The sequence below is a fragment of the Nelumbo nucifera genome, chromosome 1 (genome assembly GCF_055504915.1).
Source record: "Nelumbo nucifera cultivar China Antique chromosome 1, China Antique-T2T, whole genome shotgun sequence".
In the NCBI taxonomy this organism is placed as follows: Eukaryota; Viridiplantae; Streptophyta; class Magnoliopsida; order Proteales; family Nelumbonaceae; genus Nelumbo; species Nelumbo nucifera.
Window position 1 is genome coordinate 137244008 of NC_142649.1, and position 18735 is coordinate 137262742.

At 37.7% G+C, this 18735-nt stretch overlaps 1 protein-coding gene across 9 annotated transcripts in view; it reads right to left on the reverse strand.

Moving 5' to 3' along the window:
* Positions 1–1194: 1194 nt before the first annotated feature.
* MRE11 (DNA repair and meiosis protein (Mre11)) overlaps positions 1195–18735 on the reverse strand; it is a 30462-nt gene continuing 12921 nt past the window's right edge. For all 9 annotated transcript variants that reach the window (XM_088894443.1, XM_088894440.1, XM_010279629.3 and 6 more), the window contains 10 exons: positions 10673–10735; positions 10473–10536; positions 9114–9196; positions 8217–8330; positions 8013–8090; positions 7850–7921; positions 7477–7721; positions 4568–4685; positions 4095–4298; positions 1195–1515 (listed from right to left, as the gene is read on the reverse strand). In XM_088894443.1, coding sequence (XP_088750569.1) covers positions 1483–1515; positions 4095–4298; positions 4568–4685; positions 7477–7721; positions 7850–7921; positions 8013–8090; positions 8217–8330; positions 9114–9196; positions 10473–10536; positions 10673–10735 — 1074 coding nt within the window. In that variant the 3' untranslated portion in view covers positions 1195–1482. The remainder of the gene's footprint in view (positions 1516–4094; positions 4299–4567; positions 4686–7476; positions 7722–7849; positions 7922–8012; positions 8091–8216; positions 8331–9113; positions 9197–10472; positions 10537–10672; positions 10736–18735) is intronic.

Below are 18735 nucleotides of genomic sequence, written 5' to 3' on the forward strand. Positions count from 1 at the left end.
ATCGTCAATAGCCAAGTATGGCAATAGGCAAGTAAGTAAAATGGCATAATCCATTTTCGATTTCTAGTTAGATTTCACGCTTCTCCTTCTCCTTCATCCATCCGCCACCCCATTTACATCCTGTTTGACCCAACCAAACTGAGAGTTGATCCTCCTTGCAAACGTGTCAACAAGTTGTGCTCCATTTTGTTGATTGATTTTGGGTTGAGTTGGGGCATTGAAGATGACTGAGAGACCTCTGCAAAATACTCCAACTGATTTATCAAATAGCTTGTGTTGCAAAGGAGATGCAAATGACATGCTTGAAGATTTTCCTTAGAGAAATCAGGGATGTGGTTTATAGAGCCACTTATACCATGGACGAGTTCATTTATGAATCTCACTGACAGTGCCTCAAGATAAGAGCACTCTAAACATTTCTAGGACCAGGTCGGGGAGAAAGGTATGCAAATATATCAACTTTTCTTTCAACAAGCAACAAATATTGCATAAATATGACCCAGAAAGTGAGTCAATTGTGTATAAACGATTAGAACTAGAAGATCTCATGAAACGCTGGCAAGTAAATCCTGTCTGTTCTCCATCCTTCTGTTGTCTATTCTCCATCTGCAAGAAACGGAAAACAGAGGAAATTGGAAAGAAGGGAAAGGCGAGAAAAGGGAAAGGGAAGAGAGATCAGGAAAGAGAGAGAGAGGGACTTCAACGGAAGTCCACTGCTGCTGCAACAACTACCACCACTGCTGTTCGTGTATCATGAGGTCAGAGAAGATGAACAGTGTTTTTCTCCCAATTAATAGTTATTATAAGGGTGGTATGGAAATTAAAAAATATTGCAACGGCAGATTTCAATGGAAAGCTAACGAAAGGGGGTTTTTGTCTCATGGACAGGGGGGAGAGGGTCTTTGTAATTTACCCTAGTTTTTAATTGCACTGGGATTTTAATCAGATTGGATGGCATTAAACCCACATCCAATCCAATTGTTAATCATATGCAAGATCTAACATCCAAATTCAGGAAAATCAGATTTACTGCTGAATCGTTACATATATGCATATATTAATTTTACGTAGATTTGAACTTATAACTTGGTAAACATATATTAATTTTACGTAGATATAAACATATATTACCCAGTCAGATCATATTGAATTGAATTGGGATAGATGCATATTTGATCCAATTAACAGATCGAATTTGGACAAAGGGATACCATTTATAGTGCTATAATTTGGAATGGCAAAGGCAAATACTGTACACACGGCATCCCTGCCAGGTGAACATTCAAATGAAGCTCTAAACTTAAAATGCAGATCAGTGTATTCTGTGAATTTTCTACCAACTGCAAAAAGAGTTTGGCTGCTTGATATATCGTTTGCCATGTTCTTAGGAATCTAGGAAACCTAAACAGATGGCTTCTTATAAGGTGATTCAGCCGTGACCAACCAGCATTCCAGGATGAACAAGAGAACTCTTTGATGTGATCATCTCCTTAGAGCACCATAATTCCGAGTTACCTGTAAATACAGGGACAATAGCAGTCTGTTTAATTCTAAAGTTCGGTGCCAAAAAAACACTTAATTTAAAACCAGTGAACGGTTCTAAACCATGAAGAACATGCAAACCTTGTGGGGTTCACTACAGTGGATCTTGGTGTAAGCATCAGTTCAATGATTCTTCTATTTATTTCTTTCCACCATCTCCCAAGAAATAGCAAATAAGGAAGACTTCCAACCAACAAACATGACCTTGCTTTCCAAAGGGGCCCCAATCCATTGAGCCCTCCCCCCCCCCCCCCCACACACACACACGCACCAAAAAAAACCGTAAAGAAACTTTAAATTTCCTAGCCACCTGACAATGGATGAAAAGGCATCCATCTATTTTCCATTATCCTTAAACATAATGACAATAGTTGGAGAAGCTGCTTAACCATGTGGAATTAATAAGAATGGAATATACAGCAAATCCTGATTGTCGTAAGAAGCTTGTACAGTAAACAGCTTGCATAGCTTTGCAATGGCTCATGCTTGCTTCTAATGTAGGGTTGCAAGGCAATCAGATTGAATTGGATATTTTATATCATGAACAAAATCACTTAAAAATAATTTTTATGAGACTTGAATTTACGACTCCTTGGTAAACGTACAACATTCAATAAATATTAATTTTTATGCAAATTTTAAACATTATCAGATTGGATTGAGGTAGATCCATATTCAATCTAATTATAAGAGAATCAGATTCAGATTAAATACAAATTCAGACAAATGAATACCATTTTTCAGTCCTAATCCAATGTCCAACTTGTACATCATTTTTTCTCAATACTCTTATCATTAATGTGCTATGTTGTCAGACACAAACCATACCTGACATTTGGACCACCAGAACCGACAACAAGAAAAGGCTGTTACCCAATGTTGGTTCCAGCTATATGGGGCCTTGGGACTTGGGAGGGATAGACTGGATATAATCCTAACCTTCAGCCTTTTTATTTTCACGTGAAGTGGCCACTATCAAACTCGAACCTGAGTTCTCATGCTTGCCGGAACTGAGAACAGCAGTTTTTTTTGGTTGCTTGGTTCTTAGAAATGTTGACTTGCTCAGGCTTACCCTATTTATATGTATAAATATGTTTTATACTTTCAAATCTTTACTATTTTAAGTTTATTTTGATGTAAAACAACTTTAAAAGATACTCTAGAACCATTTTCATTTCTTTTAAATTCTTTCACATTTTTTAGTTTTTGGTGGAGTTCAATTCTTTTCATATTTTTAAGGGAAATTTCCCGATTAGTACCCTGTACTTTGGGCCTAGTGACACTTTGGTCCCTGAACTTTAAAATGTGACAATTCAGTACCCGAACTTTCATAATGTGCCAATCCAGTACCTATTGTTAATCAATTTGTTAACCAGCCGTTAAGTGGCATTTTAAAAGACACGGATGCCCTTCGAGTGTCATCTAATTCTCTTTATCAACCATCCAAACATTGATAAAAAAATGAACAGTCATAAATCCTTGCCTCTTCTATTCAAGAAAGTTGGGATCACGTCTCAGTGGGCATTCTGGTGACCCCAACTTTCTTGAATAGAAGAGGAAAGGATTTGGGACTGTTCATTTTTTATTAACGTTTGGATGGTTGATAAAGAGAATTAGATGACACTTGAAGGGCATTTGTGTCTTTTCAATTTCCACTTAATGGCTTATTAATGGCAGGTACTGGATTGGCACATTATGAAAGTTTGGATACTGAATTGTCGCATTTTAAAGTTCGGGGACCAAAGTGTCACTAGGCCCAAAGTATAGGGTACTAATCAGGAATTTTCCCTATTTTTAACTTGAACAAGTCAAACATTTGAAAAATTCAACCAGTGACATTGTCACCAAAACAGTTCTTTGTCCAGTTGAGTCTAACAACATTGCAACTAACCATTAATTCTCTTTGAAACTATTTAGAGAATAGTGTTTTTGGAGCAGGCCATTACTATTTATCTTTTGTAAAAGGATCTTGTTTCAAATAAGAGCTTTGTTCTCTGATAGAGCAATAGGTCCCCACACATCTGTTACCAGAAGGCCAGAGTGCATGGTGAAAAACACTGTAATGAAAGATTTGGAGGACAAGGAGTCACCAGTGTTATATGAATAGTCATATCAAGATGATGCACACCTGCCCTACAAATGACATGTTAAATACAAGTACCATAAATAATACCAAAACCAATACTACCAACAATTGGGAAGAAACTCCTTGTAATATTTTGATGATGTTCCAAGTCAAGTTGGCACTTGGCACCCTTAAGGTGACTTGGGAAAAGACACACCCAACAGGGTGCCAATACTTCTGACTTTCCAATTTTGTTTATTTTAATTATTTTATTTACAATCATTAAGAAAAATATACTCAAAGTTGTTTCCTATGTCTTGATTTCTAGAGATTAACATGATAGATACTTGTGGAAACCTAAATACTTGATACCCACACCCATGCCATGTACAAAAGTTAGTAATACTGGCCTTAAACTTAAGGAAAGTTCATGCAATATACCATCAAGAGGATGTTAATGCCAAACCAATAAAGGAACACCACTCACCCGAGGTTGAGTCTTCTTCATCCTGTTTGCAATGTCATCATCATCATCATCATCATCATCGTCATCATCTTGGTTCATGAACATTTTGTGAATTGAAGAATTATCTGATTTCCTTCCCCGTTTCAATGATGAAGTAGAACCCCTAGCCCTTCCCCTTGAAGCAGCTCTTTTGCGACCTTTTCCTTGGACATTTTCTTCATTTTCCTTGAAAGAAAAAAATGGGCAAAAAGACAAGTTGAGAGAGCGATGACTTGCAAAAAGGAAATAGATTCATAAAAGACATTGAAAAGCAGAATTGAGAAACAACAAAAAGGGCCAAAAGTAACATGATTTACGAGCATAATGTTGATCAATCTCAACATATTGGTTAGCAGGGAATTTAACCTACAAACTTGGGACAAAGAAAGCCCACACCTGCTATGATCTACTTTTAGGAACCATCAAATGAAGCAGTTTAAGAAGAGAATACATACCGAACTCTTATCAACCTCATCTGCTTCATACTTCTCTTCAGCACTTGAAGAGGAATCCACATCATCTTCTTCAACAGCAATACTGTGAACTGCAACAGATGCAGCAACTGCTGAAGATCTGCAAAAGCAAGCTGCCTAAGTTTGAGAAGCTTCACAGAGAAGAATGCCAACACGAATAGAGAAAACATTGGACCTAACCATTTTCCATAAAAAAAAATGCGTTGCATACAACCTTTTCTATAGGTTATTTCATTAAAAAGACAAAAGAGAACAATCAGGTAAAAGAGAACAAATGAATAAATTAAATCATTAATGTTACTAATGTTAGTCATATGCCCTAAAACCAATCTGGTGATACTTTAAAAGGGCAATCTTGTACAATTCATACTTCAATACAAATTGGGCAGTTTTTATTCATGGATTTTGTATTTATAATTACATGAATAGTCCATAAAATCTTTGTCAAGTTGATATATTCTTAAGTGTATTAAGAATTTGAGATACATCCGTCATTGGTACAAGATCCTAAAATGGTTCTTAGTCATAGGATTATCAAAAGGCTTTGATAATCCAGATGGATTGACACATACTTTTTTTATCAGTATGGACTAACACATTATGCTTGTCTTATGGAGTGATGAATCTCAAGTCACTTGGATGGAGACACTAAAGCAAATATGTAGGTGCTTGCTAGAGAACAAGTTCACTGAACTTGATCCATTAGTAGAACAATTACATGGAATCCATTGTCAATAACTATTTCTATCATCACAGTCATGTATATGACCCTTACACCTGAAGCATCATTAATATCTTGTGTATGAGATGCTATGGTTTGATGGTGCAAACACTTATGCCCTAACCAAAGGATTTAAGCATGCACTTGTTGGATATAATGTCTTATGCATGGAGGTATATGAATGCACAAAATGGAATCTATCACTCTCCATGAGGGAGAATGCCCTACGCAGTTGAGATTGATGTAACTCAAGTAATCCTTGGCCAAGGCAGTATGGTTTATGGAAAGAGTTCCAAGTGTCACCCATACGAGTCATCATCAATTCAGTGGGACATATGGTTGAGCCAATAGGGTTTGGAATATTCACCACGGCCCTTTACTCTTTCGGGAAATTGTATGATAGAAGGATCTGACTGCATGATAATTGTAGATGGAAAGGTTCAATCTACCAAATTCAAACTATAGGGTGGTCATGACATGCTACTAGGTGTCGCTCATGATTTGTGGAACCCCTACGAGTAATGGTCAATTATCACATTCAAGGGAGAATTAGATGAGTTTTGTTTCAATTCAGATGGAAAGAGTTCAATCTGGGATGCCGAAGGAGTTTGGCATCATTTGCCACTGCCTATAGGAACCTAAAAGGTCAAACACATTAAAGGGGCAAAATGCAAACAAAATATGAAGGGTGTAATCACTAAGAGGGGCCTTAATGGGGGGACCTAATTGCAATTATGAAAAACTTGTGAGATAAGCTCTCCTAATTGAAATAGGAGCCTACCTCTATAAAAGGATTGCATGGAGAAGCCCTAGGGTTTTATGAGACACTTTTTCTGCCTAACTAGAACCCTAATCACTGATAGGATTGCTACTAGCACAGTTCCTGGAGCCACCCAACCCTTTCTCCCTCTTCCTTTTCTCTTGGATAGAATTCTACTAGGATAACTAAAGCTTTGATCTGTTGGCTTCATGTGGACAATCTCGGAGGCCAAACAATTGTGAGGCTGTCAGAGGGGGTTACTTCTTGGGTTCAAGCTCTTTTGGTTGGACTTCGAGCTGCTAGAGCTCTTCAGGGTGAGTCATTACAGGTGGAAGGAGATTCTAGAATCACCATTGGATGGGCCAAAAGAAAAGTGAAGGCCCCTGGAGGATTGCCCATTTCTTGCAAGAAATTTTTTATCTTTCTGAGTACCTCCGCTGTTGTTTCAGATGGATTCCTAGGAATCTCAATGTAATGGAAGATGCTTTAGTTAAAAGTGGGCTGGGAAGGAATTTGATGTATAGTGCAAATACGTTTCCTATTTCTTGAGTGGGCTTTAGGTGTGTTTCATTTTGTTTGTAGCCCTGATTTCTTGTCTACATCTCATGTACATCCTTCCCCTCTTTTTTGAATGAAAGCTACCTTTCCAAAAAAAAATGCGAGGCTGTATGAGAGAACCAAAGCAGATTTCTTGACAGTATACTGTGCAAATCGATTTTCACAAGGTATGCAGTTAATTTTTTTTAATAAGCTAGGGTTTTGTACACCACCATGGGTGTAATCTTTTTTTTTTTTTGTCAAGATTCTACATAGTTTTATTTTTCAATGCAAAATAATTAAAGAAACCACTAGAATCTTTCAACTAATGCCATAAATGCATATGGGCAAAGTGATTGCCATAGTGGATGAAACAGCCCTAGGAACAAGCCACCTGGAAAGGAGGAATATGAAATTATGAATTCAAAACAATACTCGTTAGGTGTTGGCAAAACCAGTTCTGTTTTACAATTCCCCTCTATCCAGAATGCACTGAGGGCAAAACAGTAATTCCTCTGTCCTAAAAAGAATGAAGCATAGATCTCATCCTTAAGATCAAACACTACTAATCCATGAAATTTATCTTTAAGAGTTAAAAAAGGAATAAGCAAGGGAAATTCTTTGAAGGTCTTAAATTTTATTATTTTTCCTGACATGTTTGAAGAAAATTCTTAGAAAATCTCTCTATAAGGTTGATTAACAAAAGTACTTTAATCCATAAAAACATCAAAATATCATGAAATGATAACTTTACAAGACTTTATTTATTCTACAGAAGAACAAGGTTGAGATTCTTAAGAATACCCACTTTATCTAAACAAATTAACTGTCTCAAATTACTTTGCAAGGGAAATTATCAGACCACAGGCTGACCTCACAGATGAGCGGATTCCCATAGTTGCATCAAGAGTTGTTTGTTTTAAGCTACCAGAACCTCTGCCTCTGCCCCTGCCCCTGCCTCTTGTAGAAGCTTTGCCCCTACCAGTTTCAGAAACTGCAGATGATTGTTTTTTACCTCTGACAGCAGAGTGAGAGATTGAGGGCATCTGTGTAGCATCTTCATCATCACTAAATGCAACTTGACTTCCAAATCCTGCTTTACTTTTACCCCTGAAACCCTATATGGAAAATGAATATAGAAGATAAGAGTGCATATGTTGCATATACATTGGACAACCAAAAAAAGAATAAAAGATACTTCATACAAACTTCTGTAAAAAACTCAAACCAAAATTAGTAAGATAACCTCTAATGACTGCGAAATTGATGTGGACCGTGTGCCTTCTTGAGAGCGAGCTGACCTTTCCTTTACACGTTCCTGCACCCAAAAAATTGCTTGGTGACCATTAAGGGAGCTGTATCTTATCTAAAACATGAAATAACAAGATGTGATAAGATAAACTCCCTGCCTGCATGTACTCTCCAACTTTAACAATCAAATCTTCATCCTCAGACTTCAGAGTATCTGACTCCCGAGAGATTTTGTTCTATAAAAGCAAGAAAAAGAAACCATAGTCAGAATTTGAGAAAACAAGAGAGAACTTGTTTATCTCCAAACAAGCCAAGACTATCTTTAATGCTTCTAGAGAAATTTGAGCACAAAAGAATGTTACACGAGTTTCTTCAAGATTGTATTGCACGCAAGTGTAAAAAGCCATTTTGTCATCCTTGTTAACAAAATCATGCAATGCCACATCCAAATCGTTAACTGGAAGGATCTCCATTTTCTGCAAAAAAGTCGGACATAATGGGTCCCATTATAAAATAGGAAAGAAACAGGGCCATAACTACAAAACAAGAAAAAAGCACTTCAAACTCTGAAAAGTAAGGTTTTTCACTGTATCAAATCAGCTTATAACTACAATCTATAAGAAACTGTTTGGACATTCTCCATTAAATCCAGTAATTGAAAAGGGAAATCACAATAGTAAATTCAAATGCATGCAGAGATTTCCTTCATCTGATTTAATCATCTCTAGAGAACACAAATAAAAAATGAGACAAGTAATCAACAATTGCATGTGGTAAAAAAAATTAACAACATGCAGCAATATAAAACCAACATTACTTCTATGCTAAGAGAAACAAGGTTTTAAGTTAGAAGTTATATCCGGCTTGTATACAGAATAGGCTTTAATATACTTTGTCCAGATTGTAGTTGTACCACAGAGAGATAGGAAAGGGTTCTCTGCTTTAGTAGCTACTAATTTGAAGGCCAATCAAACAATTGCATTCTCAACTTGAAAGCCCCCACCAAAGAACCAAATATAGTTATGTTCATTAGTTCATAGCACAAGTAACATAAGGCCTTGTTGAAGATTATTTTGGTATGAAAATTCCACGTATTCTTGAATAACTTACCAGTAGAAACCATTTAACTCAAAAATATATCAAACAAAAGTTTGTTGCAAGATAAAAGCTTCACTGTATAAGTGTATAGGCATACAAAAAGTGAAAAACATAACAGCACTACACTTATAACAGGAAGGTTAAAATTGAACATAAAGTACCAAATTACTTTCAGCAACTAAGGCCTCTATATTTTGTTGGTTCAGTTCTTCTGGGCGAAGCCTTTCAGAATCGTCGATCTTCTCTACAGTCCAACAAAGAAACTAAGGTTATCGGTTATCCCATCATATCAAAGTCAAACATGCAACAAATGCACATACACCAAATGAGAAATTGAGGAGGATGCTGCCCATAGAATTAGAACAAGATGGGAAATTTGGAGAGGTGCATCCAAAGTCTTATGTGATAAGTGAATACCACTTTGGCTAAAGGAAAACTCTATAAAACAGTCAAGGCCAGCTCTGTTTTATAGAGCAGAGTGTTGGGCAGTTAAGAAACAGCATGTCCAAAAAAATGTAGCAGAAATGTAATATGCTTAGATGGATGAGTGATAAAACTAGAAAGGGCAGAGTTAGAAATGAAGTCATACGAAGGAACCTAGGAGTATCTCCAATAAATGATAAAACGAAAGAAAGTAGATTGAGATGGTTTGGTTAGGGGTGCTGCAAATGGATTGGATCATGATCCAAAGTCTGATCCTATAATGTCGGATTTGGATATCCCTATTTCAGAATTTCAGGTTGGATCGAATCGCCATATTTGGGTTGCCCCTTTCCGATCCAAAAAAAGGATCCAATCCAATATATGTTATTTATTTATTTATTTATTTATTTATAATATATATGCACGTGTTATTTATATTGCATTTTTGTAATTTTTTTGTAATTCTTTATTTAAACTGTTATATTTTCTTTTCGTTTTAATAATTTATTATTTAAAAATAAATAAATTGGATGGATCAGATTCAGATATCTGACATCCTGACCGAATTCGAATTCAAATCGGTATTTATGATATCCAATCGGATCGGATTGGATCTACAATGTATCGGATCGGATTCGAATCCAACCTCCGTTTGCATCCTAGGTTTGGTCAAAGCATAGAAGACCTTTCACAGCACTTAGAAAAAGGTGATGTTTTACAAGTTGAAGGGGATAGAAGAGTTAGGTACAGACCAAAAAGGATTTGCGTGAAAGTATTAAGAAATGATTTAGGTGCCCAGAATTTAACAATGGATATGGCACTAAACAGAACAAATTGGTGAAACAGGGATCATGTAGCTGACCCCAAATAGTTAGGAAAAGGCTTAGGCAATGATAATGATTAAAAAAAAGGAATGTTAAGGATCATGCAATCACTTCAGATTATTTTGTTAGTTAATGAAAGTTAAATATTCACAATATAAAAGCAAAGTTCTGTTTATGAACATAGTCATACAAGATATAGCATTTAATACAATCATAGTCAAGGATTCAAACAGTAGACTGAATGACTGATCACCAGCAGCTACTGGACTCTACCTCCAAGAGGTTGATTCTTTTTGGTGGTCTTTGAGAAGATAAGAATGTCTTGTGGATTTGCAACCTGCATAATCCAAGAACAATCAAAAAACATATGGTGAAAGATATTCCAGAAACAACAATGGATTTAATAGAAATATGGTGATACTCAAGAAACAGATGTATGAATTCCCATTTGGTGAAAGATGAAATGGAGGTACCTTCCCCACATATTTTTGCCCAAACCTTTGAGGGTTTATTGTCATAAATCCCGAGTAATCCACCTGCCAAGTTACACAGAGAAGCTATGTGAGGGACCTCTGGAGAGGGTTCCAAAATCTGCCAGACTTTGGGTTGCCTCCTGGTGGAGACCCAAATACCTGATTGGCCATTACTTCACAGAATAATTCATGATTAAGGTATGGCTTTCTACCTCTGTTCTCATGTTGATACCAACAATACAGCACTTGTCAGACTGATTTTCAGATTAGATATATTTCCAAAGCATTTTTTTAAGATCTCTAAGTTCTTTACTCTTCCCTCCCCTCTATCTTCATAAAAGGAATCATGTCATCCCTAGATTGTAAATGTGTAACTACTGTCTAGTATCTACTTTCTTAACCTATCTATAGAGAATCATTCCTACACCACCCAAGAAAATTGCATTCTTGAATATGTTTTCTTCTTAACTATATATAACTACGTGCAGCTCACCATTTTGAGTGAGACTAGAAAAGGTTTTTGCATCAAGAGCTCAAAGTACATGCACATGCGCAAGCATGGACAAGAGAAACATTATCTAGACATTGCCTACGACAAAGTGCTCTATTAACACCTAGCTGTGCCATGCCTAGGTGTTTGGAGCCCAAGATACACACTTTTGTTTCTTGGTGGTAACCTAGGTGTTAAGTGAGAATATAGAGTATCAGTTTATATGCAAAAGACAATACCACATATAAAACAAAAGAAAGGAGAACTTTTATTATTAGGGATCGAAAAGAAGAACAAAACGGTCAGTGGCATTTGAAGAATGAAGAAGAAAATGCAATAGCAGTCTAAAAGGTCTGTATTAATTTATACCTGACCTGATCTTTTTCTTCATCCTCATTCTTTGTCTTTCAGACAAAGACCCCCACTCCACCCCAAGTATCTGTGCATATGCTTGTGTACAGAAAACATATTCCTCATTTCCCATTGTTCTCTTAATAGAACCCCCAATTCTGATGGGAGAAGTTTGGAGAAGAAGAAAGAATGTTCTTTTTTATTCTAATGCTGGTTTATATGTTTTCAAGTTAGAAGTTTGAACAGCAACATATTTCCACATAATATCAATGTGACAAGGTGATGACTAGTCATTTTGGCCACCTTGGTTGATGTCCTGACAAGTGATGCCTGGGCAATAATGGCACAACAACAAAAAAGAGAGATGTTCTAAATATAAGATATTGATGCAATCTCATTTTTAAGTTGATATAAACTGCAACTATTCAATAAAAGGAGGATTTTATTTCAAATGTTCACAAGTGGTGGGCTGAAGTTCAGTTTCAGTAGTCTGCAAATTTTGTGTCGAGAAAGAAGCTACAATGGCACCTATCAAAAAAAAAGAAGCTACAATGGCTGAAGGCTAAGATAAAGATGTCGCAAGTAGAGCAAGCTAAAAAGGCCAATGGTCACAAGTCAGAATGTCCAAAAGAAAAGCAGGGATTGATAATCAGGAGGAAAAGAGAGAGTAGGATGAGTCTTGTAGGAAGAGGAGAATTTTGGCCAAGAATGATTACGATTTCTTAGCCTACCAAGATGAACTAAAATGGAGGCAGAAAGCCAAGATGAAGTGGTTAAAGGCTGGGGACAGTGACACTTCTTTCTTCCACAAGGGTGACAATGCAAGAAGAACCAATATAATTCAGAAGTTAGAAATCAATGGTAGATTTGTGCAGAGCAAGAGAGAAGAGGTAAGGAAGGCATTGGTTGGGTAATAAGGGATGAAAATGGAAATATGTTAGCCATGTTCTCAGGTCCTATTCAGCATGGGGATGTGGTGAGTTCAGAAATGAAGGCAGCAGTATATGGTGTTGAAAAAGCTAAAGAAATGGAGGGTTGATTATTGAAGGGGACTCAAAAATTGTGGTAAACTGGCTGAAGAAAGGGGAAGGAATAATTTGGCAGTTAAGAAATGAACTCAGGCGTTTCAAGCAAGCTTCTAAAGACATGGTGATTCAAATAAGGTGGATTAGAAGGTCAGCTAATAGCATGGCTGATGGTCTAGCTAAGCAAGGATTTCAAAGACCATCTATGTTTTGGGCTTTGTTGTAGTTAGTGGATTTCTTTTGGGTTACCTTTGGGGCTGTGATGTAATTAGTGGGATATTTTGGACTTATTGTCCGCCCACAGATTCTTGTTGTACATCAATTTTTAATTAATGAATCTTTTCTGTGTTTCTGATAAAAAAAGGGCATTGGAAGAGATGGATAGTGAGAAATCCCTGGGGCCAGATGGCTTTACCATACTTTTTCTTCAAGAGGTTCTGAGATATTTTAAAATTGAATATGATGAAGTTTCTAGAGGAATTCCATGAGAAAGCAACCTTGGATCGGAGTCTAAATGCCACACTCATTTCTTTGAGTCCAAAGAAAGGAACACCAGAATTGAAGGACTTCCAGCCTATTAGTTTGATTGGTATGTGTACAAAATTTTAGCCAAGTTGCTTGCTTCAAGGTTGGAGAAGGTAATAGACACCACCATTCCATACACCAAGGAGATTTTGTGCACAAGAAACGGTAGGAAAGTCTTGGCATGCAAAGTTGACTTGGAAAAGGCATACAACCATATTAATCGGGGGCCTTCTTGGGTATTGGGCAGAATACATAAATGGTCCAGAGAGGTAACTTTAACGGTTCAAGGGGATTGAGGCAAGGTCATCCCTTGTCTCCACTCTTGTTCCTCGTAGTGTTGGAAGGCCTACGCAGATCGACAACAAGAGCCACTGAGGAAGGTTGCCTTGAAGGCTTTGAAGTAACAATGGTACTGCGATTACTTCAATTTGCTGATGATACACTGTTCTTTTCTGATGCTAAAATGGAGCAGGCAATGAACCTTTGCTGGATTAAATCAGGTCTGTTTTCAGTTAAATCCTTTATCTCGCATTGATGGGTGGGTCATATCAATCTTTTCCAGCTCAGGCCATTTGGAGCACAGAAGCACCATCAAAGGTGAAATTTTTTGTGTGCATAGCAGCTTGGAAGAAATGTCCAAGGAGATGCTTGTAAGAAAAGGAGTAGGCCTATCTGATCATTATGCCCACTGTGCAACTGGGAGACTGAACTCTAAATCACCTTTTCTGTTTTGCAAGTTCTCTTATAGGATTTGGCTCCACTTTTTCAAAGCAGTTCCAGTGTATTGGTGCTGCCCAGATTCAGTGAAGAGTCTCTTGGCAGGGTGGAAAATACAAGGTGTGACAAAGACAGGAAGGAAATGTTGGGCAACAGTGCCTCTTGCAGTCTTATGGGCTATTTGGCAGGAGAGGAATGACAGGACTTTTTATGACAAAGTAAACCCTGAAAGGTGATCATCAATATGTCAGTAGAAATGCTGAAATGCTGGATTTCCGACCTAAATGGCTTCAAAGGGGAGGAATTTTCTTCATCTTTTATGAATCCATTGAAATCGGATTTCATATATATGCACAAAAATCGGGAAATTTCCTGTTTTGATATAGTTCCCATATTTTGAGCATAACTTTCTGCCTACAACTCGGATTGAGGTGATTCAAACGGCTAATTAAAGCTAAGAGATAAGGATACAATTCTTGTGTTTATCACTTAACCTAACTCCGCCGCCAACCAAGTGCAATTCGAGCTACAAGTTTCGGGTCTGGCAGTTGGCAGTGCAGAAGAGATAGGAATTCAACTGAAATAAAGACTAAGAGACCTAATTTGTGTTGAATTAGGAGTCTGCATTGAGAAGCAATTGAAGGGAGGCTGCACTATAAAAATGACCATAGACTCAAGGCAAGGGAGCACATCCTTAAAGAGAATTCAGCAGAGAAGAGAAGAGGAAGCAGTCTCAGCACATTAGAAGAGAAGAGGAAGCAATTTCAGCACGCTAGAGAAGGAGAGGAAGAATCTGAATTCAAGAGGGAGAAAGGCTTAGTTGCTTCACTTGTCTTCTACCTTCAAAGGCTAAAGTTTTCTTGTTACTCTATTCATTCTTTAATGTGTTCTTGCTGTGTTTCCCCTTTAGATTTCTTGAGTATGTTGAATTTAATGATATCTAGCTAAATTCTCTTAGCTAGGGTTTAGATGGATTTTGATCTTAAGATTATATAGTTATTTGTTTAATTCAATTCAAGACCTTTATTATTTGCACGAGGAATTTTTATTGCTATGCTTAATGCTTTAAAATAATTGGCCAATCATTTAATGATTTGATGATTCATGCATGACTGACCAAAGGATTGTTATGAATTAGATCCCTAGGCAATAAAAATCGCATTATAGACTATGATATCGAAAGATGATTAGCACATGTGTGGGAATCAATGAAGGTTAGTGAGTCAAATCCCCTTCTACGATTAGAGGTTTCCAAAGAAATTAATGCTTATTTTTTCCTTTTGACACAACAACTTAGAAATTTGATGGTAGAATTGGATTAATAAAGGATTAATATGACTTGAGAAAGCTTATTAATTAATTTAGGGAAATCCACCATCACATGCAAATAACTTTAATATACCTTAGGGTAATTCCGGTCTTGAGTTCGATTAAATAGGTAATTATGTGACATTGATTTAATGAAATCTAAACCCCAGTTGCATTCATCCATCAATTCAGTTTTTATTAAGTTCTGGCCGAGTCATACAAATATATAAATTGACTAATAACGCTTACTGCATAGGAAATATCTGGCCGAGTCATGCAAAGATATAACAACTTCCCAAGCAGTCTCTGAAACACCCCCTTATCAAATAAAAGCTCACCATCTTTAACAGAAAGCTTATGATTAGGATCAATAGGAGTGGAGATTGGTTTAGCTCAAAGTTTACCAGTCTCGGCAAGGAGGTCAATGACATATTTACGCTGAGAAATGAAGATACCATCCTTAGATCTAGCAACTTCAATATGCCCAAAAAATACCGAAGATCTCCCGAATCCTTGATCTCAAATTCAGAGTTGAGAAATCTTTTTAGTTTACTAGCCTCTTGAGTGTCATTACCCGTGACCACAATATCATCAACATAAACTATCAAGGTCACCAAAGAGCCATTTCTCTTCAAGAACAGGGTATGATCAGATTGAGTTTGTGTGTAACCAAAGGAGACAAGAGCAGCCCTGAACCTCTCAAACCAAGCCTGAGGAGACTGTTTGAGACCATAAATAGATTTCTGCAGTTTACACACCGTGCCTTGCATTTCCTTCCCATACACCCCTAGAGGCAAAGACATATAGACCTCGTCATGTAGGTCTTCATTCAAGAAGGCATTTTTAACATCAAATTGGTGTAGGGGCCAATCAAAAGTAGCGGCTAGAGATAACAAAACCCTGACTGAGATCATCTTAGCTACAAGAGCAAATGTCTCAAAATAGTCAATACCATACATCTGAGTGTAGCCCTTAGCAACCAGCCTAGCCTTAAACCTCTCAATAGATCCATCAAAGTGATATTTAATGGTAAACACCCATTTACAACCCATTGGTTCCTTCCCTTCAAGCAAGTCAACAATATCCCAGGTATGGTTCTTATGCAAAACATCCAGTTCAGCCATCATAGCATCCCTCCATTCAGGTTTAGATAAGGCTTCCAGTACGGACCTGGGTATCACATAGGAAGAAACAGAACCAAGAAAAGAGTAGTAGGAAGGAGAGAGAAGGTTGTAAGACAGGTGTTTGGAGATACAATGGGTTGTACACTTCTGCTTGCCCTTGCGGAGAGCAATAGGAAGGTCAAGGTCTGGGAAAGATGTAGATGGGTCGGAAGAAGGCTGACTTGTTACCTCAGTAATGATGGGAGGAGCAAGAGGCTCTTCTGTAGGAGTGGAAACAACCTGCCCATGTCTGAATCTGTGCCTTTGGTACCACCTTTGGAGAACAGGATGAGGAGGAATTATAGGAGAATGAGGTGGAGGAGGAGGAATAGGAATATCAGAGGTAGGTCCAGTGGGAGAAGTAGACACCTCATGATAGGACTCGAGAGGAATGGGAAGAGGAACAGCTGGAGACATAGCAAAGGGCTCTTCAAATTTCTCTCCCTCAGGAGAAATGCTAAAGAAAAGAGTCAACTCAGCAAATGTGACATCCCGATATACAAAGCAGGTGCCACTAACTGGATCAAAACAACAATATCCCTTTTGTGTGGAAGCATATCCCAAAAAAACACATTTACGAGCCTTAGGTTCAAACTTGTGCCTTTGATGACTGTGAATATGCACATAGCAAGTGCACCCAAAAACACGAAGAGGAAGAGAAAAAAATATCCTCATCCGGGAAGAGAAGGCTAAAGGGGGTTTTGAAGTTAAGGACCCAGGAGGGCATACGGTTGATCAAAAAAGTAGCAATAAGAACAGCATCTCCCCAAAATTTTATAGGAACATGCAATGCAAACAAGAGGGATCTGGCAACTTCAACCACATGTCTGTTCTTCCTTTCTGCCACCCCGTTCTGTTGTGAAGTGTAGGAACAAGAACTTTGATGAATAACCCCAAAAGTTTCAAGATAAGCGGAGAGGGTTTTCTCAAAATACTCCTTAGCATTATCAGAACGGAATATTTTGACCCGAGTGTTAAACTGGGTGAGGATGAGTTCATGAAATTTTTGCACAATAGCTGGTACTTCATCCCTAGATTTCATGAGATAAATCCAAGTGTAACGAGAGTAGTCATCAATAAAAAGGATAAAGTACCTGTAACCCCCCATAGTTGGCAAATGATATGTCCCCCACACGTCAGAGTGAACAATATGAAAAGGAGAAAAAGATCTTTTATTGCTTACTAAATAAGAATGTCTACAATGCTTTGCCAGTTCACACGACTCACAATGAAGACTCGATAAAGACACTCCCTTAAACATATCTGGAAACAAATGACTCAAAGTAGAAAAAGACAAATGACCAAACCGAAAGTGACATAACAAGACTTTATTAACAGACTCTGACAAAACTGACTCTAAGGCAACTCCATGAGGTGATCCAAAAGCTCTATCCGGTGTGTCCAGCAAGTATATTCCGTTTGCCTCATGGCCACTCCCAATCATCCTCTAAGATTGTAGGTCCTAAAAAACACAATGAGTGGGAAAAAAGGTTATGCTACAATTCATGGATTTAGTTAAGCTGCTAACAGATAAAAGGTTTGTGTTAAGTTTAAGGACATGAAGGACAGAGGATAAATAAAGGGTGTCGGAGGTCTTTATATCTCCTTTATCAGAGATGGGAGCAAGAGACCCATCAGCAAGGGATATTTTCTCTTTGCCAGAGAGAAGGTGGTATAAGCAGAAGAGATTAGACAAGCTGGTCATATGGTCTGATGCACCGGAATCAATAATCCAAGGGATTTTATGATTACCTGAAACTGAAGCATGATTTGAAGAAGCACGAATACCTGAGTGAGCAAATGCGGATGAAGATGATGTGTTGTTGTTGGAAGAGTGAGATGAAGAAACAGTAGCTTCCAAGTGATTTAGTAGCCTCCCATACTTTTCAAAATCCGCCTTCATTGCTGCCAACTGCTCAATGGTTGATTTTTCTTCACTCTCCTTATTTCCTCCTTCAGGTACTGTAGCAACATTAGTTATCTTAGGCTTTCCTACCTGACTGCCCTTCTTAGAGTTGTTGTTATTCTTAAACCTATCAAGAAGAAGCTCAAGATGAAGCTTCCAGCAAGTGTCCTTTGTATGCCTCGGTTTCTTGCAATATTCACATATCTGCTCCTTTTTCTCAGTAGGACCCTTTGGCTTTATTCCAGCATGTGCAAAGTGTTCTGTAGGTGGACTCTGCAACTGAACCTACCGCCTACTCTCCTCACTGCTTATCATAGCGTATGCCTAGGAAAGAGTAACCTCATCTCTGGCCAGGATATTTTTCCTAATGATGTCAAACTCAGGGTCGAATCCAGTGAGAAATTCAAACACCCTATTTCTCTCCACCAACTTCCTATACATTTCAGCATCATTCTTACTCTCCCATACAACTATCTCCATAACATCAATTTCTTGCCATAGGGATTTCAATATAGAGTAGTAGATTGCTACACTCTTCTCCCCTTGTCTTAGGTTCTTCACATCACTTTTCAACTTAT